This window comes from Crinia signifera, chromosome 12 (genome assembly GCF_055691185.1).
Source record: "Crinia signifera chromosome 12, ASM5569118v1, whole genome shotgun sequence".
Taxonomy (NCBI): Eukaryota; Metazoa; Chordata; class Amphibia; order Anura; family Myobatrachidae; genus Crinia; species Crinia signifera.
Window position 1 is genome coordinate 17,202,269 of NC_139228.1, and position 24,845 is coordinate 17,227,113.

General features: G+C 48.0%; 1 protein-coding gene across 1 annotated transcript in view; it reads right to left on the reverse strand.

The window, feature by feature from the left end:
• Positions 1-24,845, reverse strand: part of TTC6 (tetratricopeptide repeat domain 6) — a 94,505-nt gene that overhangs the window by 54,524 nt on the left and 15,136 nt on the right. Inside the window, exons 6-13 of the mRNA XM_083167256.1 lie at positions 18,776-18,997; positions 15,332-15,491; positions 13,663-13,767; positions 11,941-12,045; positions 7,158-7,232; positions 5,122-5,516; positions 2,459-2,933; positions 1,429-1,558 (exon numbers count right to left, since the gene is read on the reverse strand). Coding sequence (XP_083023382.1) covers positions 1,429-1,558; positions 2,459-2,933; positions 5,122-5,516; positions 7,158-7,232; positions 11,941-12,045; positions 13,663-13,767; positions 15,332-15,491; positions 18,776-18,997 — 1,667 coding nt within the window. The remainder of the gene's footprint in view (positions 1-1,428; positions 1,559-2,458; positions 2,934-5,121; positions 5,517-7,157; positions 7,233-11,940; positions 12,046-13,662; positions 13,768-15,331; positions 15,492-18,775; positions 18,998-24,845) is intronic.

A 24,845-nucleotide genomic window follows, 5' to 3' on the forward strand; every position in this document is an offset into this window, starting at 1 on the left:
TAATGCCAATTACACATAAGGTCACACATGATGCCCATTACTTCCTATATAACAAACCGTAATGCCCATTACACATCTGACACATAAGTGCCACTTACCTACATGCACATTGCTAGGAACTTCATGCTCGATGCCAAGGGGCTTCATGCTTATTGCCAAGGGGGACTAAAATTGCTCATTGCCAAGGGGGACTAAAATTGCTCATTGCCAAGGGGAACTAAATTTTCTAATTGCCAAGGGGGATTTAATTTTCTCATTGCCAAGGTGGACTTAATTAGCTTGTTGCTAAGGAGGACTTAATTTGCTCCCCCTCACCCCCTCCCACTCCCTGCTCTACCCGGCTGAGCTGCCCCTGTCCGCAGCTATTTTCAATTAAGTCTCCCGCTGGACCGCTAGTCAATAGGTGATTGCGGTCCAGCAGCCATCAATGCTGCTTCTGATTGGCTGCTGGACCGCAAGCGCATATTGGCTAGCGGTCCAGTGGGAGCCTTAATAGCGGTGGACAGGGCGGCAACTGAGCTCAGCCGGGCTGAGCAGGGAGCGGGTGGGGGAGCAGGAGGCTCCACCCTCCCTACACCCCTGTGTGCCTCACCCCACCGCACGCCACATATGTTCACAATTCCTCATATGCACATAGTCATGAAAATGCAGAAAACTAGGAAACAGGTGTTACAAGCACAGGGGCCTGATTCTGGGAAGCATACAGGTTTCGTGGGGCTACATCAACAGAGTTTTAGAATCAGACACACAATGTTTTACACAACACTTGTGCTGTCTTCTTAATTAGTACATCCAGTGCGATATTCCTGGATGGGTGCATATTTAAATGTATTTTGTCTTTTTTGGTGACATATTCATGCTAGCATTTGTTTTTGCCTGTTTTTTTTATATATGGTGAATTGACAAGCATACTAAAAAAATATTAAGGATGTGTCTTCTGAAATCCACAGATCATTGTGGTAAGTTGAAAAATATATTTTGTTTACAGTTCATGTATTACTAATTGGATTTGTAAGGTGAAGTTCATATAGGGTTAAGTTCTGGGCCGGTGTAAGGCTTCTCAGCCAATCACGTGTAATAAAGGAGACGCTCAGCCAATTACATGGGGTAAAGAAGTGGCACAGCCAATCACATGGGGTAAAGGAGTGGCTCAGCTAATCAATTGGGGTAAAGGAGTGGCTCAGCTAATCAATTGGGGTAAAGGAATGGGTCTGCCAATCACATGGGGTAATTGAATGGCTCAGCCAATCATGTGGGGTAAAGGAGTGCCTCAGATGCCAAGATTATGCATAGAAATGACTCAAGTACTCAAAGTAGGAAACTCCATGTTAAAAGTGGATTATGTGTCAATCACATATCTGACTCATATTGTATGACCAAGGGCTTCTTCCCTTAAGAGAAATAACACAGATGTTGGAGCCCTCTTACCTGTATGTGTTTTATTATATTTAATAATAACATTTAAGTTATCCAAAGCCTCCCCTGTCTTCCCTTGCAGAAGGTAAATGAGATGTCGGTGCCAGTAAGCATCCAGCAGCTGGGGCTCAAGTTTGATGACCTGCAGAAAAGAAGACATTAGGTCACACAGCAGGACATATATGTTATTAGCAAACATGCGTTGTGCGCTGATGAGGACCGACATACTGTTACAGTGCACATGCAGATAGTTACAGTGCATACAGAAACCATGGATCAAAGCCTGATCATCTATTATTCCTTTCAGGTCCAACATCAAGTCAGGCTCAACAGCCCTAGCGCTAGTAGCAGATCCAGTGGTGAGATCATGTTAATAAGACCGTTAACATAGTTCAAAACGATGTTGCAAAAAAAAAAAATTTGGACTGCAAAGGGTTAAAAACCTCTAAGCAATTCTGCAACGTCTGAACAGTGTCATCCCACTTATCGCCCCCATACACTAGGCCAAGGGCTTCCTGGCACTTAGATTGCATGTGATATATCGTATGTGGTCATTTTGCATCATGCAATCCCATTCACCACCCCGAGATACAATATATCCTTATTGCAGCAGTGACAACCTCCGGATCCAATGCGCAAACGACCCCTCATTGGATCGGAATCGTTAGTAAATCACATACGATTTGACACTTGACGATTTAATTTACTAGATAAATAACAGCTAGACTCTGGTTGCTATAGGCAACAACTCTGCTTTAACGGTGTAAAAGGTCTGATCTTTGTCTATTAAGGAAGAAATTGAGACTGATAGTGTAGGGAGGGATGCGATGGGGATGCACGTTTCTAAATAGCACTGACCACACCCACACTGCACTAGCCACACCCACTGAGCACTGGTCCAGCAGAGAACCTTGATTGTCAGTTCTTTATACGGTCAGAAATGAAGGTAAGGTACCAGAGACTGTGCTGAAGTCAGAGACAATGCGCCCCACATCCTTATTGATTTATAGTATACGGTTTACACCCTACTTTGTCCTCTCACCGTTTCTAAATCTTGGAGAGCGAGTGTGATATTGCCAAGCTTTCTGTTGAGGGCACCTCTCCTGCAGAAATGGAAGGCAGAAGGTATGTCTTGTTCATCAATCAGAGTGGACAGATATGTGATCTCTCTTTCCACATCTTGCACCGATGCTGTTGGATCCTCTACCAGAACAGGGGGTATGGAATCCAAGCCTACTGCCCAGGATATTTCCTCCTTTGTATCTGGCTCAGCATGAATGGCGTCGTTTATATGAAAATGCTGCTCTTCATCCTCCACGGACGCCCGACTGGGTGGGAAAACCTCATCAAACCATTTATTCCATATGTCTCTCACCCACTCCCGAACATTCCCACCAGCCCGGACACCACCGTGTGTATTCAAGAAGTCGGAAAAATCTAGCTGACGTGGGAGGCTCGGACTCCGCAAGTGCTGAGTGTACCTCACGCGGGCGGCTGTTCTGTCCAGTGATCTGGATCTGTAAAGGAATGAAATTGCTGTATTTAATGAGAGCTACAATGTCTATGATGTGAAGTACCGCCACTGACCACTAGAGGCCGATTGACGGACCAAATTTCTCCTTTGTGTGCTAAACTAACAGAAAGCAAAAGCTATTTTTGCAGGGACGCTGGTCGGTTTCAAACTTGGTGGATATGGAGAGAGGGAGCCGCAAAGACAGGGAATCGAGGTAGGAGCAGATAGGGAACATTGGGGCAGATGTATCATAGCAGCGCTTATCGCGCCGCTATGATACTTCCTGCTTCGCCTCAATAGCGAGGCGAAGCAGGAAGGGACATCGACAAGATGTATTAACATCTTGTCTGCCGAAGCGGGGGAGCGTTAACTCCCCCCTTCGGCGATGTCCCTTTCTGAAGATAGCGCATCAGTTAATACTGATGCGCTATCTCCTGTCCCCCGGCCGGCAGCACTGGGCATGCGCGGGATCTCGCTATTCACGCGAGATCCACAGCTGACAGCAGGGACAGCGCTGTCCCTGCTGTTTAGATAGGGCTTCGCCAGCCTGATGCTGGCGAAGCCAAACCCGGCTTCGTGCGGAACGGTCAGCGATGCTGACCGTTCATACATTCGGCCTGCTATCATTTTGATAGCAGCGCCGATATGGACAGGGGCGCATAGCGCCCCTGTCCATTACCGCATCCCGGCCGCTTCATACATGGGGGAGAAGCGGTATCAGTGCACATAACGTGCGCTAATACCCCTTCTCCCCCATAACGACCGTTCATACATCTGCCCCACTGGGGCAGATGTATGAACGGTCGGTATGGGGGAGAAGGGGTATTAGCGCACGTTATGTGCACTGATACCGCTTCTCCCCCATGTATGAAGCAGGTGAGATGCGCCCCTGTCCATATCGGCGCTGCTATCAAAATGATAGCAGGCCGAATGTATGAACGGTCAGCATCGCTGACCGTTCCGCACGAAGCCTGCTTTGGCTTCGCCAGCATCAGGCTGGCGAAGCCCTATCTAAACAGCAGGGACAGCGCTGTCCCTGCTGTCTGCTGTGGGCTGCGCTGGGGATCTCGCGTGAACAGCGAGATCCCGCGCATGCCCAGTGCGGCCGGCCGGGGGACAGGAGATAGCGCATCAGTATTAACTGATGCGCTATCTCCAGAAAGGGACATCGCCGAAGGGGGGAGTTAACGCTCCCCCGCTTCGGCAGACAAGATGTTAATACATCTTGTCGATGTCCCTTCCTGCTTCGCCTCGCTATTGAGGCGAAGCAGGAAGTATCATAGCGGCGCGATAAGCGCTGCTATGATACATCTGCCCCTAGGTGTATTGTGGAGAGTTTGTGGGCTAAAACTGTCACAGCTCAAAGTGAAAGTACATGGCAGAAACTGTCATGAACAGCTAGCTGGCTAGCAAATTACCTGCTATAAGTGATCGCAGGTAATTGTATATCGCCCTAAATCTAATATACATCATCGGATTAAATTGAATAGTCACATTGACAATCTAATATACACCCTCATGTTACCATGGCTACGCCCTCCTGATAGGTGGCAACACCCATTGTGAAGTCAACTATGACCCCTGCTCACCATTAAGACGTGCTGGCTGCATACCTTCAAACATGACCCATTCCAAGAGGGACAAAATGCTCTGCTCCTGGACTTCCTTGCCAGTGGCAGTTGCAGAGGTGAGACTGCACCACTGTCCACAAATAGGGGAGCTACATCTGCCAGTGAGTCCTGGACTGTGGTGTTTGGGATGGCAGTTGGTGGGGGCCCCCTATCTAAATTTCGGGCTCTGCTGCAGCTGCCACTGGCACAGAAGACCATACACAGAGCATCTTGTCCCTCCTGGAATGGCTCATGTTGGGAGGTATATGGCTGGGATCTAGATTAAAAGCTATTTCGGGCCCACACATAGTCATTTGGCCACATATGGTGCACTGAACAATTGCCCATCCCCATTGCTGCATGTATGGGCACCTCACCTGTCAGACCAAGTCTATTAACAGTGAAGTGGCATGGAACGGGTGATGCAACTGCTCAAGTTAGTACATTATAACCTTGGGCTGTGGGCAGGTAGCTTATCTCATTTACTTCAAGTGGGATAATATAGACTTTGCTGTGTTGGAATAGGTTATCTCAGAAATAAAACATGCATCCCTATAAAAGCACAGAATAATAATAACTCACCTTGTAATAGCCTCAGGCGGTTGGTTTAGCTCCTGCAGAACCATCTGCAACTTCAGTGGCCCTAAGAGTTGTTTTTTCTTCTTAGCATTTTTCTTATAAGGAGTAACATTATTCAAGGATTTTGTTGGGCCGGCTCCAGACGCTGAAGGTAAGAGCTGTTTGCCTTCCTCAGTAAGCAAGGCCGTCCTCGCCGAGTTTTCTGACAGAGTGTCAGGGATTTTGACTTCAGCCGCATCAACGTGCACTTCAAGAGGAACTGCGAGCGGTTTTGCTGACTTGGAATTCCGCTGCCTCCACATCTCCAGCTCTTTCATACTTGTTTGAAAGTCAGATGAAAGATGACACGACGGTTCCCTGTGGACAGATAAATCTGGTGCAGAGTTTGACAGCGATTTCTGGCAAGGGGGGAAACGAAATGATTAATAAAAAATCGTACTTCACAATATTTGCTTATTATGTTGCATATTATGAGGTGTGTAAGTAGGCTTTCATTGGTGTAAGGGGCATTATATTACACAGGAAATATACTTGTTTTTATAGAAAATATATTAGCTTTACATACAGTACGTTAGCCTAAATACAGTCATTGTGGATAACTGTAACCGGTACTCTACCTTCCTTCTGTCTATGGGAGGTCTCTGCCCCCCCCCAGGCTCACCTTAGGATACCTGTGTGATAGCTTTGCATTGATACAGCGCTGCCGGGACACGGTCCAGACAACACAGGCGTGTCCAGCACATATACATGGAACGGCTGCACGGCCAGGGGACCACCCTTACCAGGGCCGCCAACAGGGGGGTGCCAGGGGTACAGCTGTCCCGGGCCCCGGCCTCTGGAGGGGCCCGGGCAGCTGCCCACAGTGACACGGCAACACCACCCCCACAACCGCATAATGCATCCCCCACCCGGCGGCCAGGCACGCTCAATACACAGTGCAGCCTGCAGAGCGCCGAGCCTAGGATACAGAGGGGCTCGGTGCTCTGCAGGCTGCACTGTGCAGTGTGCGCTCCGAGTCCCGACATGAAAGATGGAGAAGATGCTGTGCTGCCGCTGCTTGAGGCTGGGAGATGTTGCGCCACCGCTGGTAAGTAATAGTAATTGGGGGGGGGGGGGTAGGGGGAGGGGGGTGCTGGCGCCCGAGAGGGGGGGTGCCGGTGCGCATAAGGGGGGGTGCTGCTGGGTGCCCGGGCTGAAGGTCAGTCCCGGGCCCCAACATTACTAGTGGCAGCCCTGACCCTTGCCATGCGAGTGCTTCGCTGTATAGTGAATAGCTCACACATGATGAGAGTGATGAGATTGCTCCCCCGCATGCTACTGTCAGGGTTGTAGTATTGCAAGTAATTTGAAAACTACAACCCTTACTGAATTAGGCCCAATGTGTCAGTAAATCAGTGCTATACAGGGTAGGCTGCTATAGAAACACACAATGGCCCTTATTCAGATCTGATCGCAGTACAAATTTGTTCTCAAAATGGGCAAAACCATGTGCACTGCAGGTGGGGCAGATGTAACATGTGCAGAGAGAGTTAGATTTGTGTGAGTTATTTTGTTTCTGTGCAGGGTAAATACTGGCTGCATTATTTTTACACTGCTATTTAGATTTTAGTTTCAACAGACCCCACCCAAATTTAACTCCACATTTGTATCTGCCCCACCTACAGTGCACATGGTATTGTCCATTTTGAGAACAAATTTGTACTGCGATCAGATCTGAATAAGGGCCAATGTGTCAGTAAGCTGCTACAGTTACACACAATGTGTCAGTAAGCTGCTACAGTTACACATAATGTGTCAGTAAGCCAGTGTTAGTCCATGTTGAACTGTTGACCATGACAACCAATAGTGTCAGACCTACTACTGGATGCTCACATAATAACTGTCAGCCTAAATCGTAATCCCAATCAGAAGAGGCTTTTCCCTTCTGAGAGCACAGGGGGTGCCCTGGAAGGCTGGAGTGGCCTATCCAACCTTTATCATGGTGCTTGGCAATGCCCTATCATAGCAGTTAGAAACATATTATTTTTCATTTGATTTACCTTAAGTGATCCAACAGATGGAGGAGAAACACGGATGTCTGGCAATGACTTCTGTCTCCGAGATAGAACTCTGTCCTATGGGCAGAAAGATGTACACATGACTGGTACGGAACCATAATGAATGCACAGTGGACAACACAAGGTGTTTACATGGTCCACCAAGCACACGGATAGCACACGCCAACTCTCTTCTCAATGAAGACAATTAGAAGTGCACTTATGTCCTGCGGAAGAGGAAACGTGAGAATAAAATGTTCCCGTTTTAGCCTCATATATGGTTCTAATTAATTTAGGGCAGATTCACATAGCGGGTTTGCTTAAGTCTTTGGGTGTCACAATTAGAGCAAACGTATACCCTCCTGGGCTCACTTTGCTCCCCATACTATTATTATATATTATTTTATTACCAGTTATTTATATAGCACACACATATTCCGCAGCGCTGTACAGAGAATAGTTGAACAGTCACATCAGTCAGTGGCCCAGTGGAGCTTACAATCTATATTCCCTACCACATATACACGCAGACACAGTCATTTTAAGTTAATTTTAGTTAGAAGCCAATTAACCTGGAAGTCAGGACCCCCGAGCCCCAATGAATGGGTCCCTCCCCCCCTCCAGAATTTACCTGCCCAGGCTGCCCAGTCAGGGGGTGAATGCTTTGGCCGGGGCGCGTGTATAAAACTCTCCCCTGACTGTGGCATTACCCTGCTGGCTGTTTGGGCTCGGTGCTGGTTCTCAAAATACGAGGGACCCCTACTCATTTCATCCCCCCACCGTATTTTGGGAACCAAGACCGGCCCTTGAACCTGGTGCTGAAAAACGCAGTATTTATTTATTTTATCTATTTTTTTTTTTACACTGAAAGCTGCATGGATCTGACTGATCCGTGTAGGCTAAAGGCAAATACGTATTTTCGCTGCAATTACCGGCTGTATATTGCATACGGCTGGTTAGTAAATTAGGAATCACCATTCTACTGAATGGTGATTCATACTCGTATTCTGTCGATGGTGTATGCATACATTTTTGTAGATATAAATACAAATGTGCCATAAATGCGAATACAAATTGACGTATTTTCGACATAGTAAATGGCAAAAATAATTATAGGCAGTCGTATTTGCATATGACTGTTTTAGGCGTATTCACTTTAGTAAATTTTTCCCTATAAGTCGTAATGAGAAAAAAATAAATCTTCTGGGTTCTCGCCTGGTATGCAGGTGTCAACCCTAGTCCCGGGCCAACACCACAGCCATTTTGCACTTTATAAATGATATTTAGGCTCAGTTTTGGTTGTCATAACAAAAGTAACATTTTACAGTATCCAAAAAGAGTAACATCAATTACAGGTTCCAGCTCTCTCCTGGCAACTGTGGGAACAGTGCCATCTTCAGGCCTTAACTCAGAACACAAGCTTACATTTTCTATGGAGATCCTGTATATGTGACAAAAGAGAGCGAGCGTCGACTAGACGCGAGAGACAATAAACTATAAGAATGGGCTCCATTACCAATTGTAATCCCATATGCAGTGGGGAACAGTAGGGAAAGTGGGAAGGTAACAAGGGGGGAGGGCAGGAGAAGAAATAGGTAAAGTGACCCCTCCCCAGGGCGTATCACCATACTTAAGGAAGGCCAGGTATAGGGGGAGGGTCATTAGGAGCAGAATACCAGAGAAGAGAAAAGAAAGCCATGGACTGTCCAAAGAGATCCAAGGAAACCCCAGCGCGGTACCGGGGACCAGTACAGCAGCAGAAAGGAATAAAGAAGGCACCTGCAGGAGGTCGGAGATCGGTGACCAGAGGACCAGAACCAGCAATGGAGGAGGCCGGCTGAGTGAGGGAGGGAGGAAGGACACATCCAGCGACAGGAGGAGGACAGCTTACTACAGCGGGGTGAGCCAGCGATGATCGGGACCCTAACCCAGGATCCGGTAATCAGCCACCCAGGGCCAGAGCGCAGCCCGCCCCCCCTCTTTCCGACGCCCAGCAGCAGCATCCAGGAAAGCGTCTTCTCCGCATCCAACGCGCCCGTCGGTCCCCGGCTCCCGCTTACCTCCTCACAGCCGCATCCCGGACACCGCCGCCAATACACGGCGCTAGGCACTCACGCCGCCCGGGCACGCACAGCTCTCGCCAGCGCTGCCTCTCTCAAGGTCAGCGCCGCCTAGCCAACCCCAATACCAGGCGCTTCACCCCCGCGATGGGGCAGCGTCACCCGCCCACATCCACCCGCCGGCACCGGAACCCTTGTGCGGGTCAGCGCCGCCCAGCCAAATCCAGTTCTCGGCGCTCAACCCCAGCGACGGGTCAGCGCCACCTGCCCGCAGCACACAATCCCCCAACCTCTTCCCCTTAATGGGAGCCCACACCCGCTAGTATCCCCACCACGCAGGCCCCCCAAAATGGCACCCAGCTGCCCCCCATACAATTTCAATACCTCAGCCAGGGCGTGCACGCAGCATCAGGCCAGAAGGGAGGGGGTGGGGGAAGGAGCCAGCACTTTCCCTTTACTACAGAGCCCGCTCGTCCCCCCAGCAGAGAACCCCTGCCAAGTAGCTTCATTAACCAAGTGCAGCAAGGGTCGCTGCAGACATCTGTTGCCCCCAGCAATTACCCTCAGTTAGGCACCCCACCACCTAACGCACAGCAGAGGTCACTGCAGCCAGATTCTGCCCAGTTCAGGCAGCCCACACCCAATCAGACCACCCAGCCAGAGCACAGCACCATGGCGGGGCCCATGCATAGCGCCCCAGTGCAAGCAGCCCCCGCAGCACCCAGCCAATATGCCGCTTATGGTCATCCACTCCAACCTGCCCACATACCTCAGCACGCACCTGCAGTAGGGCACTTGCCAAACACTGCCACACACGAATGGCCAAGGCCGGCTCCGCAGGCACAACCTGGGCACATGGCATCCGGGCATAACCAATATATGCAGCCCACACCAGCAACACAAACGCATGCACCCCAAGAAGCTCACAGTCACAGCGCTGCAAGTGGCTGGCCCCAGCATGCACCATCTCGATTTGCGCAAAGGTACACACCATATCCAATTCCTGCCATAACATCCTACACACACCAGGGGCCAATGCACTTTACCCAGCACGTGCCGCAGTACCCTTTTCCTGCCAACCAGGGGGCATATACACCAATGGCAACCCACCACGAACCACGCGCCAGCTACCTCCATCAGCCCCACAGTGCTAACGTTAGGGGCAAAGGATGTGGAAATAACGATGTGGAAATATGGCTGGATGTAACGCAGCCCAAAGAAGAAGAACAACCCAGTGGGCAAGGGAGTGGGGTGGGGAGGCCTAGCTCACAGGGAAGACTGGGAGGAAAGTGCTTCGCATACAACAGCACACAGTGCACCAGAGGCGAGGAATGCAGATTCAGACACGCATGCACACATTGCAGCAAAGGACACCCAGCAAGGGAGTGCAACAAAAAAAACATGGGGATTCACAGGAGCCAAGACAGATGGAGGTCAACAGGATAAGTAGAGCTGCGGCTCCAATAAAATTGGGAAAATGCAATATTGTCTAGGGGGTACCACACTAAGTGGGATGTAGGTCAGCAGGAAGCTTTCAGGGAGGCGGCACCGCAGGCACTACTGCTAGGAACCAGTCCACCTCATCTATGGCCCACAATCTTTCCACAGCAAGTATGAACTTCTGTCCTCATTAACATAAATGGATCAGCACACTGAACTTCTGAAACAATCTGTCGAAAGGTCTAGGACAGCAGTCAATAGACCACTTTACACATGGAAAAGGTCAATAGTGTCACTCTAGATCAACCTTGACAAAAGGTTGACGTGAGTTTTTCATGATTTTTTTAAACCCAACATTTTCTCAACCCTCCCAACTTTGAAGGTATGTAAAGTGTGACTCTGGGCGCCGCAAAGTGTCATGCTCCTTGTAAGGGGGCATGGTCTATTCGAAAGGGGACATGGCTTCGTGTGGATGATGCTTCCATAAGGCCATACCCCCATTTTGCACCCTTGGGTGTATGGCCAGAGCTCTGCAAGCTGCCTGACTTGAATAGATGCTGTGCGCATGTCCCTCCAACTCCCCCCCCCCCCCACCACCACTTCCGGGTGGGAAGCCAAAAAAACGGGATAGTCCCGCGAAAATCGGGACAGTTGGGAGGTATGTGTCCTTACATGACAATTTAAGTGGGCATAGAGGGGAAATATAATAGTGTGCCGAGCGGAACAAGGCCCCGTGCTTGAATCATACCAATAGGACACGGTACACAGATGTTGACAGACACCAGAAAAGCATGAAAAACGCCTGTCGACCATTTCCTGTGTTCAACATTTCCATGTTGGCCTTTTGCTTGTGTCAACCTTTTGTCAAGGTCCTTTTCCATGTGTGGACCTATTGCCTGTCGACCAATAGTGGTTAACATATTGACTGTCGACATAGACACTGTCGACCTAATAATACACACCCACATAATCTGTGCCCCTGCAAGAGTTGTGATTGAGTAAACTTTGTTTTATAACATTTGAATGACTCATCACGTTTCTTTAATTGTTCCCTCATATGCCAATACATCTAAAATGAGTTACCAGCGCGTCGAAATGATTTAGCAATGTCGACGCTGTCGGCTGCGTGCTTCCAAATGGTGAAACGCTTGAATTGCCCCTTTGGGCGCCACCTAGAGGCTGCTGACACGCACAACACTTGTATTCCGTTCATACAGGTGAGGAGCAGCGTTAGCCTTGTATTAAATAGGATGGAGGGGTTCACCCATTTATATATTTATACATACCCGCATTGCTATGTCTTCTGGGTCGACGTGCTCATCATCTGATGACGGACTGTCAACCTCCATAGATGATAATGTCTCTGCATCATACGTCTCATCTATACAGCTCTGAAAGACACATTGGAACCATCCTGATACACAGTCACACCAATAGGAAAAGACACAAATCAGAGCAGCGATACATCTAAAGCATCTAACAATAACATCTATGTACTCAAATAACACAGAATACCCAGTACCCAGGAATGTGGGAATAGCCCCATTCTATTAATATGGGGGCTGGTGTGACCTAGGATGGGGGCAAATTTATTTTTGTCCCAAATTCCACTAGTGAGTAAAGCTAAGCGGCCTAGCCTGATTGGTATGATGCTACCAGCTTTGGATGGCTTAGCCTATTTCTTGTATAAGTCATTTGTTACCACCATGATTTTTTGAATACCGGGCAAGGCTATAAGCATTAGTACTAGGTTCCCTAGTGGGGAGAATGGAAGGAGCTTGTTATTGTAAAGCTGGGACCATGCTGATGACTGTAAGGTGCACATGCCTCCACCTCCATACTACAGATGTGGCCACATACACCAAATCATGGGTATGAAGTGGTAGTGACCTATACTCATGGGTATGACCAGCAGCTCACATATAATTGGCTAACCACTAGAGAGTCAATGGTGTCATCGATGATTTATGGCCGGTGTCAAATACTCTTGCCATCGATAGGGGAGAACCAGTGGGTTTCCCTACATCGATGGCATTGTAGAAAGGATGTTTCTTTTTTTTTCTTCAAGGTGCTGGGACACGGAGCATAGCTCCACCCCCCCCCCCGACACCTGTAAGCCCCACCCCCACAATTTGATTGGTCCTCCGGCCATTCAGTCAAAGGTGATGGATAACCATCGATAGCTAAAACGATCGATGGTTATCCATCACATAGTTTCTGACTATCGATGGCTGGTTGTAGAACCACCATCGATGGCAACCATCGATGGAGACTGCACCAATGGTCATCCCTACTGTGCCTCTTTACTAATCTGCATACCTCCCACCTTCTGAAGCCCTTGAAGCAGGATCTGACGTGCCAGACGCGTGACCACGGCCAAAAAAGGGGTGGGGCTGCAGGAGGAGGGCTGAGCATAGAATGGAGGAGGCGTGGCTGAGTGCAGCGACACCCATTTGCGTCATATCGGCGGCATGCCCAGTGCGAGAGGAGGGTTATGATATTGGTGGCGGCTGGGAGTGAGCGGAGCTGCAAGACTTCTGGGCATAGAGTGACTAGGTGCAGGGGGAGCTGCGGGCCCCCAGATCAGCCAGGGCCCCATAACAGCCGCACCCCTTGCACCCTCAGTAGTTACACCACTGTCTCCACAGCTAATTCCCCTCTAACTCCCAGAAAAAAAGAAATGCGGGGAAGTCAGCCAAATTAATCTACGCAAGTGAAGCCATATGCACTACACTCCTTGCAGGCCACTACTTGACATGCGCAATGCTATAGAAGGTTCTAAACAAATCATAGGTACAATATAATTGGTTGCTATGGGCAACATCTTCGCTTCTCTGTGTTTAACAAATGACAGGAACTGATTGGTTGGTGGGATATATCACTCTCCAAGTCTTTGTACATCTGCCCCTGTCTCTGTGTCCCGCCCATTATGTTCTAGTCAGTGTAATCGCACACATTAGAACACTTGGAAAGGCAGTAATAATAAGACTTGTAATAATTGGTATTACCTCGTACTTTGGGAAGAGGGTTTTCTGCATAAGTGACAGAGGAGCAGAGAATTTCGGGGGGGCTGGGGCCCAGAACATCTTTAAGGTTCCTGAGTTTAGATATGCCTGTGAAATAACAAGAGAAAAATATTGTAGAAGACTGACAAAGTTTCTATGTAATAATGTCTGATACTTTTTAGCCAGGCCCATGTCTGATGTAGGGTCCCGGGTCCCGCCTCCTCCTCCGCTCCCGCGTTGCAGGGAACCGGGCAGTCAGTGAGAAAGGACAGGCTGCAGCCTCTCTCCCCAGCTCAGCACTCTAATTAATGAATAGCTCCAGATATCCACCAATCAGCATGCTAACAACCATGCAGTGCCTGTTTGCCGGTTAGGAAGCAGGTGCAGGATGCTCCTCACCACTCTGACTGTGTGACCACCAACCGTCCCCTACAGGAAGGCCCCTACAATTGCAGAGCCCTGAGCAGCTGCCCAGTGTGTCTATCTACAGAACTAGTTATTATTGGAATAAGAGAAGAAACCAATGCAAGCACAGGGATAATATACAAACTCCAAACCATTAGGGCCATGGTGGGAATTGAGATGATGAAGATGATGATCATTGCTCCAGTAATCAAGCCCCTGCACCAGATGTACAGATGTAGCCGCAGCTGCGGTTCCTAGTTACGTGAACAAGCCATTACTGTACTCTGCCTCTGCTCATCTAAGGGGCACCATAGTATCACTAAGATGCGTAGGTCGTTAAGTCTGGGCCTTAACAAAATGTATATGTGCTATATAGAAAGTAAGAAATATAGCAGCGATGTCAATGGGAACTCATGTGCACAGCAGTCTGTATGCTATTCTGTAGTTCATTAAATGACTGTTACTGATTTATACTGTCCAAAAATGTCTGTGTATTATGTTCACCCAGTTTTATATAAAAAATAATCACAATGACGGCTTCTGCAATGTACTTTCACTTTGAGCTGTGACTGTTTTTACTTTCACTTTGAGCTGTGACAGTTTTCGGCCCACAAATTCTCCAACCCCACCCTCCAGTCCCTATCTGCACCAACCTCCAATCTCTGTCTCCACAGCTCCCGCTCCCGATATTCAGCAAGTTTGAAACATGAATGTCCCTGCAAATATTGCTTTTAATTTCTGTTGTGCCGTGTTTAAGCACACAAAGGAGTAATTTTGTCCCTCAAATGGTCTCGAGTGGTCAATGGCAGTACTTCACCTCTTAGAGGTGAGTAGTAGTAAGCCTATTATAAGGCTATTTGATTGTAAAATGCTCATTTTAGCTGTTTATATAGTATTATATGTTTGCAGAGTGTTTCCAGGTTGTAAAAGAAAAAAACATTGAACTCGGAGCGAACACCTTCGGAGAGTATTACAAAAATCGCAGTGACAGGCAAAGGGGCAGCCAATGGGGTCCGCCCAATGTTTCATGGGCGTGCCCACCACCCTGAATTCATCGGGAATCGTCCATGAGAAAGTAAGTATAGGGTTACTTGTCTTTACGAACAGACGAGAAAACATTCAATGGTAAGAAACCATTAAATTCGTACACATCCACTCGCATCGTAGTTTGGGGATTCGGCTGGTGGGGTGGGCGCGCGTTCCTCAGAGTATTTACCTGCTCGCTAGACAGGGAATATATGCCGGTCTGAATTACCCCCTTTGTTACCTTTTCTCCTACAAGTTCCATTTGTGGTTCCTCCACATAATATTCAGCAATCCTCTTCCACCACTCTAAGTTCTGGGTACTGCGAGGAGGCAGGGTAACAACACTGCCCCTCTCTGGCGGAGGCTGCAATGCTGCGATTGAAACTCCACTTTGCAGAACTCTGTATCAACATTAAACAAAATGAAACAATCAGTTCGTACAGGTATAATAACTTACAGATGTGCAGCCAATAAGGAGGGGCCTCTTACATTGCTAGACAACTCACAGATGAGAGAAGACTCCTAACTGGCTCAATCCAGATTAAATTATATTACGTTGGATGCTCCTCTGGAACGATCTGTTCCATCCATGAAGGGGGGGGGGGGGTAGGCATGACTATAACAGAGTGCGACCACACACCTATGAGTGGTATATCTATTACAGTATATATATATATATATATATATATATATATATATCGCTTTAGTGAAAAAGGGACACCACTTATCTGATGATTTCTTTCTGCCTCTCATAAATGAAAATGTTTTTTATGTATAACATTTTATTTAAAAAACCTAGGCTGCCATTGTATTTTTACTTCCCACCCCAATCATGTACAACCCCCCCCCCCCCCCCCCACCACCACCACCACCCCATGTGTCAATATTTTTTTAATTAATATATTAAATGCCCCATGTTCCTCCATAAGAAGTGGGTTGAAATCATGTAATATAAGGTTTGGGCACCTTAACATTAACCCCCCCCCCAATTTCCTCCTTAAAATAGGAGTCGGACCCAATTCTCCTGCGAGCCGCCCAGCAGCTCCCCGGGCGGGTCACATACAATTTGGCACATGATGTGCATGCGATTTAACACATGTAAAAAAAAAACCGGGGAGCTGCCAGGCGGTGAGGATCAGGCGGTGGTAATGGGGGCGGGCGGCAGCAGCGGGGGGATGGTGCCAGTGACAGTGGGGCGGGCGGCGGTGATTTGTCTGTGCTCTGCAGCGGGTAGGCAGCAGCGGGCGGGTGCCGGTGACGTGTGTACGCCGCAGCGGGCGAGCGAGCAGCAGCTATTACAACGTTGAAATAACATGTCAAATGACAATCCGGTTTTTGATTGGCTGAGATAGAGCACTCTCAGCCAATCAGCGGCCTCCCTCCCAGCGGAAGCCGGACAGTCATTTCACAATGTTATTTCAATGAAGTTGTAATAGCCGCTGCGGTGCACACACATATCACCGCCGCCCGTCCCTACTGTCACCGATGCGCACGGGACCGCGCATCGGGTCAGATCTAATGTCACACACATACGATTTTGGGCCGATTTCTCGCGATTTATGGCCCAAGTGCCGAAATCGCGTGGAATCGGCCCAAAATCGCAAAGTGTATGGGGGCCTTTAGTGCATCTGGCCCCTAGTCACTTAAACACTGGCCTGTTATTGACCATTAAGGACTGTAAAAAGAAACCATTATTGTTGTAGTCGGATAGTATCCGTAGATAAGTAATCCAGTGTGAGTTTGGATTGCTCATTATTTGGACGTAGATACCAATAAAAGCTAGTAGGTTAAGGTTCACTGCAGATTGTAATTGAGCCCCATTGTTGAAGTATTGTGTACTGTGGACACAGACATTGAGACTGATACTCCGGCACAAGTGTAATTAAAGTCTGTCCTTTTTGAATATTTTAACTGGGACCCTCCTCTTATGCAGGCGAGCATAACATGTGAATTGACATTTGTATGTATGTCCTGTTATCCCTCTTGTAATATGCTTGAAGCTGCACGGTATCCACAAAAAAATCCTAGTATACGAGAGTATACATGGCCAATAAAGTGATTCTGATTCTGATTGCTTCATGTCAGTGCTACACTGGGAATGTGGTGATTGGCTGTGATGTCAGTGTCGGTAGTCCCTGCAGCCAGTATATAGGCGGATAGAAGGTCACCAATACACATAGCCCCTTATTCAGGTTGACTCGCAAGTCTGCGAATTTCGCAGGCTTGCAAGTCCACCAGTCGCCGCCCGCCGCATGCACAGCCACCCGCTCCCCCACCCCCCCCCCCCCCCCCTCGCACTGCGCTATTATCCGCAGGCATACGATTGGATGAATTGCATACTCATCCATTCGCAGCCTTGTGTGCGGGCACAAAATCAATCGATGGTCGCGTACGATCAAATGATTTTTCAAGCGTTCGCAAATGTAAGACACCTCTTTGGTGTCTTACATCTGCGAGTGCCTGTACGGGAAGCGGGCGGGCAGCTGACATCGGCTGACGTCAGATGCCTGCCCCCCCGCACCCGCGTCATCAGGTAATTACCATGAGAGCACGCAGAGGAGTGGAGTAACCTGCATAGGGGCCATAGGGGCCAAGCTGCTACGTGATATGTCCGATATTGTTTACAGACACATCGCGCGTACACAGAATCAAACCCAGTGTATTACTTCTATTATAGTGCAACCTATTCTTATAATGCAGGTGTATCTTTCCCATCCATCCAGCCGATTGCGATGAATATGTGTTGATGAGTAGCAGGTGAGTGGACATTCCTTTCTACCTATGTTGGGAAAGTTATGGAGGCTCCGAGGCTGGACACAGTGACTGAGGAAAGTAAACAGGCATCATTCAGTGGCTGGTGACATGTGTGGGCCAGCGTGATGAAGACTGATGGCAGTTCTTGACACATTGGGAATGGAGCATCCCCTGCACACGTTCCCCGTAATGGGCTCTTTGTGCATGTGGGAGGGGCTGTCATGGATAAGTGAGTTCTTAAGAGAGGCCACATTCCAACAGGAGAGATAACGATTGTCAACCAATTACACCTGTCTTCAAAACGGTAGGGGCCTTGGCTGGGTGATCTTTCAATGTGGGTGGGAAGTGCTGTGTAATACCCCTTTTCCTCTACACAAGCTGGGTTGCACCCGGGATTTTGTACCCGGCTCCAACCCGGGTGCGACCCGTTTGTAAAACCTTTTCCACTAGTGTCCCCCACCGGGCGGTTGACGTCACTGGAGGCAGGTCCTGAGCCAGCGCTGGGAGAAGAGAGCATCTTCCAGCGCCGGCTATTGCATTGCAGTGAGCAGGACCCGGTTTGCATCGACCCAGGTTACCCGTTTCCACTGCCCCTGGACCCGGAAGCATCTTACCAAGATGTGTTTCCACTAGCAAAAAACCCAGGTCCATGCGCGTCCCCGCACAAAATTCCATTTTATTTTTGCTAGTGGAAAAGGGGTATAAGTAAGCCCAACAAAGGGAGTCTAAACAGCCCATACAGTATATAGTATTGTGGTGCAATACAGGTGTATTTAAAGTCCTTAAAAATTGAAGTGATCTTTGGAATGTAAGTGCCAAAAAGCCCTCAATCCTAAAAAAAAAAAAAGATCTTCCAGAAACCACCTACCCCCAAATTAGGAAATCACAGCAGACAATATACAGATGGCCAAGAAAGTAAAGACCGTATTACCCCATTTGCTCTTTGAAGCCATCAGGCAATTCGTCGTCCAGTTTGAAATCATTTGAATGGTCCTCGTCTGGTGTGATGGCAAGATGTGCGTCCACGGTATGTCCTCTTCTGTCCAGTGTGTGGAGCAATCGAGAAGACCGTTGCAGAGCGCTGGGTAATACGTGGCAGGGGGACACTGTGCAGAGATGGTGGATTGTTTGGGTGATTGGATTTCCACCAAACCTAGAAATCAAAAAATAAAATTAGACTGATTCACCAAATAGCATGGAACACTTAAACCATCGCCATCAGCAAATAAGGTGAGATAAGACGTGATAAAGAGTTCCATGCAAAGCAAAAAAGCCATGGGCAAAACCATGCCGCATCGCAGTTGGTGCTGATTAAAAATGTGCAGTTAGTTTTTCATTTGAGTGGTTATATTTTTTCTGTACAGGGTAAATACTGGTTGCTTTTGCACATAGCCCACAAATGTGAACCAGCTTTATTTTTACAATACAATTTAGTTTTCAGTTTGAACACACCTTACCAAAATCGAAATATCAGCCCTATCAGCAGTGCAACTTGGTTTTGTCCATTTGCGTGCTCACAACTCTGAATCAGGCCCATAATTACTTTCCAGGCATTTATGTGGGCTAAGGCTGCCTTGTGTGGTGGCACTACAATGTGGCATAGTGTGAAGTGGGGGCACTCCAATGTGTCATTATGCTATCAGGGGGCATAACAATGTGGCATAGAATGAATTGGGAGCACTACAATATGGCATAGTGTGAAGTGGGGGCACTCCAGTGTGTCATAATGTGAACAGGGGGCATAACAATGTGGCATAGTATGAACGAGGAGCACTGAGAGGTTTGAGTCCTGACTACACCCAAACACTTTTGATGTTACTGTGACTGTAATTTTTTTGTATCAAACCACACTGCCCCCAATGTGCCATGCATCAAGTGTACATTCCCTTCACCTTAAGCTAGCCATACATTATAACGACCTGCAGATGATGCAGATTGTAGTCAGATCATGTGATCGAACAAATCAGATTAATTAATGAAATGTCAACAAGATAGGTGTGTGACTGCATTGTCCAATAGGAATCCACAAGGTGCCAGTTTGCAGCTTCCTACGGGACAGCGCAGTCACCCTACCATACAGCCTGCAGGCTGTTACACAGAGCAGATGCCACTCCTCTCCCCTGTCAACTTGAATATTAATCAGTTAGGGTCATGGGTCTCACTGACAGATGACGCATCGCTGTGTGCTGAGTGATCTTACTGATCTCGCCTGCCCATAGCAACACCCCATGTGAAATAGAACTCCCATCTTAAGGTGGCCATACACACGCAGATTTATCTTCAGATCTGGCCGGTTGGAACAAAAACATGGTTATGGATGAGAGCAACTGACAGTTGACCATTTGCTTGGAAATGCTGGAAAACTGACAAACTGTCACTCATCCATAACCATGTTTTTGTACCAACCAGCCAGATCTGAAGATAAATCTTACTAGTGTATGGGCACCTTTAGTAAATTTCCACCCAATAATCAGCACAATTATAATAAACTCTACAATGTAACTTTAATTTAAGAGTAATAAGGTAATTTTTGGCCAAACATAAGAGTCAATGTACGACACCAAGGGAAACCTTTATTAGGTACAGTAGGTCCCTAGCCTCAACACTAACATATTATATTACATTTGTTATATAAGCGTCAGACCTTCTCTTATTATAATATACCTCTTTTATCACCACCTGCATTCGGGCTGAAACTAGTCTGCAAAGGATGATAACTCGAGTGCCGTTGCTGGCGTTTAAACACTGAGCCAATGGCACCTCACACCTTCACAGTTAATAGGATCAACCCCATAGAATTTGATGGAGTTTACCCCATTGGTAACAGTGGCCCTGTGTCAGGGATTTACACAAACCCGATTGTATCGCAGTTGGCCCATAAACACACTAGGGTTAATTTTGTTGGGAGCTAATTAACGACCAGTATTGGATTGTGGGTGGAACATAGTTGCCGACCCTCCTGCATTCTGCAGGAGACTCCCTGTCTGACTACTCCCTTAAAGCAGCTGCTTTGGGTAAACAATTTGCGGCAAGCGCTCTATACTAACCAGTGGTTGGTACCCTTTCTTCTATTCTGCAGGAGACTCCCTGAAATAACAGCAATCTCCCTTTCTCCCTCATTAGTCTAGCGATCTCCCTCATTTCACCTAGCCCACATTACACTGTTACATTTTTTGGGGGAAAAAAGGAATGAGAGATAGATACAGTTACAGTGAATCATCAGCGCCATTTCCCAGCATGGGACAACTCTTTGTCACCTCATCCCCTCTGCACCCCACCGTCCCCCCTGCACCTCTCCATGCTGGGTCGTGTAGTTCCACAACAGCTGGAGGGCCATGAGTTTGACAGCACTGTACTAGATAAATGAGATCTAGAATCTTGTCCTTGGCTATAAAGACTTCAAAGATCTGTATAATGTATCTATTGTGGATAAATATCTACTGGGCGGTTGTTGAGACCAAAGCCAACAACCTTTTTAGACTCCAATGTGCCTCTTCCAAGTCATAAACCCTAATGCCTGAGACCACTCCATTGACCAATAAAAGACATATTCATCATCCCCCGTGCAAACAAGCAAAATTCTAAAACTCAGCGTTGAATAGAACGGCCGACCCTAAGGCATTTCACTAATGTCTACTGCTTTACTATGCTGCAAACACGGTCCTGACCTTTACAGGGGATGTCACCCTGTCACCATATTCCTTTCTCTTAGGAAAGCGCCAGAAAGTCAAAGTATGGCACGATCAGCCCTGACAGCTGCCCCACAAACTTTCCTCATTGGCAAACATTCCCCGGAGTCTATCAGCAGAGAGAAGTTGTTTTTGGCATGTTGCAGGTAAGAAGGTGCATGTTATTGTAGCCTGATGTCTGCTCCTGACTCTGGCTATTTATCATTCTTTATGTCGGGGAGACGGGAGAGTGCAGAACCTCTGTGTGTGGCCAATCTGAGGTGATTTTTGTGCTTTGTGAGCGCAGAAGGGAGAGGTAGAAAATGTCAGCGCATTTCTGTGCTATTTATAATCTGACAGTAAGTATTTATTGAAGGGAGGGGGGAGGGGGGGGGGACCTTTTGTCTCCTACTGCTATTTGTTCTAAGGCACAATCTTGCCTAGCCGTGGAAGCTCTTGGGAACAGCGGATAAATAAGGACAGGTAGGAGGTCACCAAAATGCCAAGGTGATTGCTTTTAGAAAAACCGCAGCGCTTTTTATGAAGCTGTCTTGGAATTACATCATAGAAGCAGTTTATTGGACTGTAAAGGTCAATATACATATAGCTCAAGATTATTATTCTACTCCATTCAGGATATATTTGCAAGTGACCCTCACCAGGTGATATCGCAATAAAATAACACTTTATTATTTATCATGTTGAGGCCTTTATTGTGTAGGATGTGTTTCTATCATGTGACATATCATATATGTGATAGCAGACACTTGACTACAGCAGATCATTGCCGCTCCCAGAATCCTTCCACATAGACTGGAGCTCTGGGAAATTGAGTGGAGGGGAAGGTGAGTGCTCCTGTCTTTTCCAAACCCCCCAGAGGGTTATTTTGGTTCACTCCTTCTGGCAAATTCCTTCTTAGATGGACAAAACCATGTGCACTGTAGGTGGGGCGGATGTAAAATGTGCAGAGAGAATTAGATTTGGGTGAGTTATTTTGTTTCGGTGCAGGGTAAATACTGACTGCTTTATTTGTACACTGGAATATAGATCTCACTTTGGAGTAAAACCCCACCCAAATCTAACTCTCTGCACAATTTACATCTGATCCCACCTGCAGTGCTCATTGTTTTGTCCAATTTGCCAGAAGGAGTGAACCAAAATAACCCCCTAAGTGCCTGATGAAGCAATAGGCTGATTAGACTGCAGACTAGGGTGGCAGGATTTGGGGGTGGGGGGCTTGCAGGTGACAGCAACTGGTCTGTCGCACTGCACGTCCAACTGAACAATATACTGCGCCGTGTTGTTTAACCCTTTGAGGGCCAACGTTGCTGTGAGATGTGTAAAATATTTATATCTGCTAAAAATGCCGGCGCCGTGGTGGAAGAATATGAATCACTTTAGATATTGCCGGCAAATGATCTAAAGTCAATTCATTGAAGCTCAGTTATATATTGCGTCCAGAAAACAGTCGCTGTGAGCGAGGCTGCCATTTTTAGGGGATATTTCTCTCACAGCAACGTTGGCACTCAAAGGGTTAATGAAGGACAGAGTAAGGGATTGTTCCGTCCTTCATTACGTTATTCTGACCATGTGTCGGCATGTTATTCTGACGTTATACCATGTGTCGGCATGTCGGCCAGCGTGTTGTCTAGGTACACATCGTTCTGTTGTGTACGCAGCTTTACTCGCCACCTATTCTATTCTCCCTCTATGGGGGTCGTGGACCCCCACGAGGGAGAAGGGTGCCAGACAGTTTCCCGACAGTCGGGATCCCAACAGTCATTACCCCGAGATCGGGATCCCGACAGTCAAAACCCCGATACTCGGGGTCCCGACGGCCACCAGCTATTCTCCCTCGTGGGGGTCCACGACCCCCATAGAGGGAGAACAGAATAGGTGGCGAGTGTAGCGAGCCACCGTCCCCGCAGCGTGCTGAGCACAGGGAGCCAGCAAGGGGCTTTGTTGCGCTCGCCCCACTGTCTGATTCCGGCCAGTCGAGATCCCAAAGTCGTGCTAATGACTGTCGGGATCCCAACTGACGGAACCCTATACCATACCCGAGGGAGAATAGCCCCTGTAAGTTGGAATCTAGACTGTCGGGCAGTTAGGATTCCGACTGTAGGGAGGCATCCGGCACCCCTGTTGATCATGCAGGAGTGAGAGTAGAGTGCTGAGGGGGAATCCTACTGATCCCTCTCCCCATACCTCAAAGAACGTAGTATTAAAAAAAAAGCATCCCCATTAAACTAATGGGAGCTGCACCTGCGGTCAAAAACATCGGACTGCGGGTGATATCTCTGGGGATCCTTCAGGGTAAATTTACTAAAGCGTCTAAAAATGGAACAAAAGTGATGTTGCTCATAGAAACCAATCAGATTCTAGCTATCATTTCTCTATTGCATCCTAGAAAAAGACAGACAAATCTGATTGGTGTCCCAATCCGCGCATAAGTGCTACGATGCATCGGCCCTTTTTTCCCTCATAGGGCCCAATCTGCAGACCATCGGGGCACCCAGCATCGCACTTGCACATAACATCTCGGTCGGCGTGGCAGGTTGAGGATAGATGTATGAGGACACATCTTTATATAACCTTATTTGGTACTTGTGAGTTATCTGGGCGTCCGATTTTGGGTACTTACGATTTGCATGCGATTTGCGATTTGCATGCGATTTAGCATGCGATTTGCATAAGATTTGCTATTCATTTCATTACCCCACTATCCCCAAAGTGTGTCTATCAACGTGAACCCGAAGCGTGGCGAGCGCAGCGAGCCCGCGAGGGGCGGCGGTACGCGTCCTCCGACCTTTTCATGCCCTACTATCCACTAGGGCGTGGAGTGAGAATAGAATAGTGTGGCGAGCGCAGCGAGCCACCGAGCCCGAAGCGTGGCGAGCGCAGCGAGCCCCGCGAGGGGACGCGGACACCTGTGAAGCCCGCAAGGGCACGCGGATACCTGTGAAGGTGTCCGCGTCCCCTCGCGGGGCTCGCTGCGCTCACCACGCTTCGGGCTCGGTGGCTCGCTGCGCTCGCCACACTATTCTATTCTCACTCCACGCCCTAGTGGATAGTAGGGCATGAAAAGGTCGGAGGACGCGTACCGCCGCCCCTCGCGGGCTCGCTGCGCTCGCCACGCTTCGGGTTCACGTTGATAGACACACTTTGGGGATAGTGGGGTAATGAAATGAATAGCAAATCTTATGCAAATCGCATGCTAAATCGCATGCAAATCGCAAATCGCATGCGATATCGCATGCGATCTAGTACCAAAATCGGACGCCCAGATAACTCACAAGTACCCATTATTTGGACTATCAGTATTCTTGATGCTTA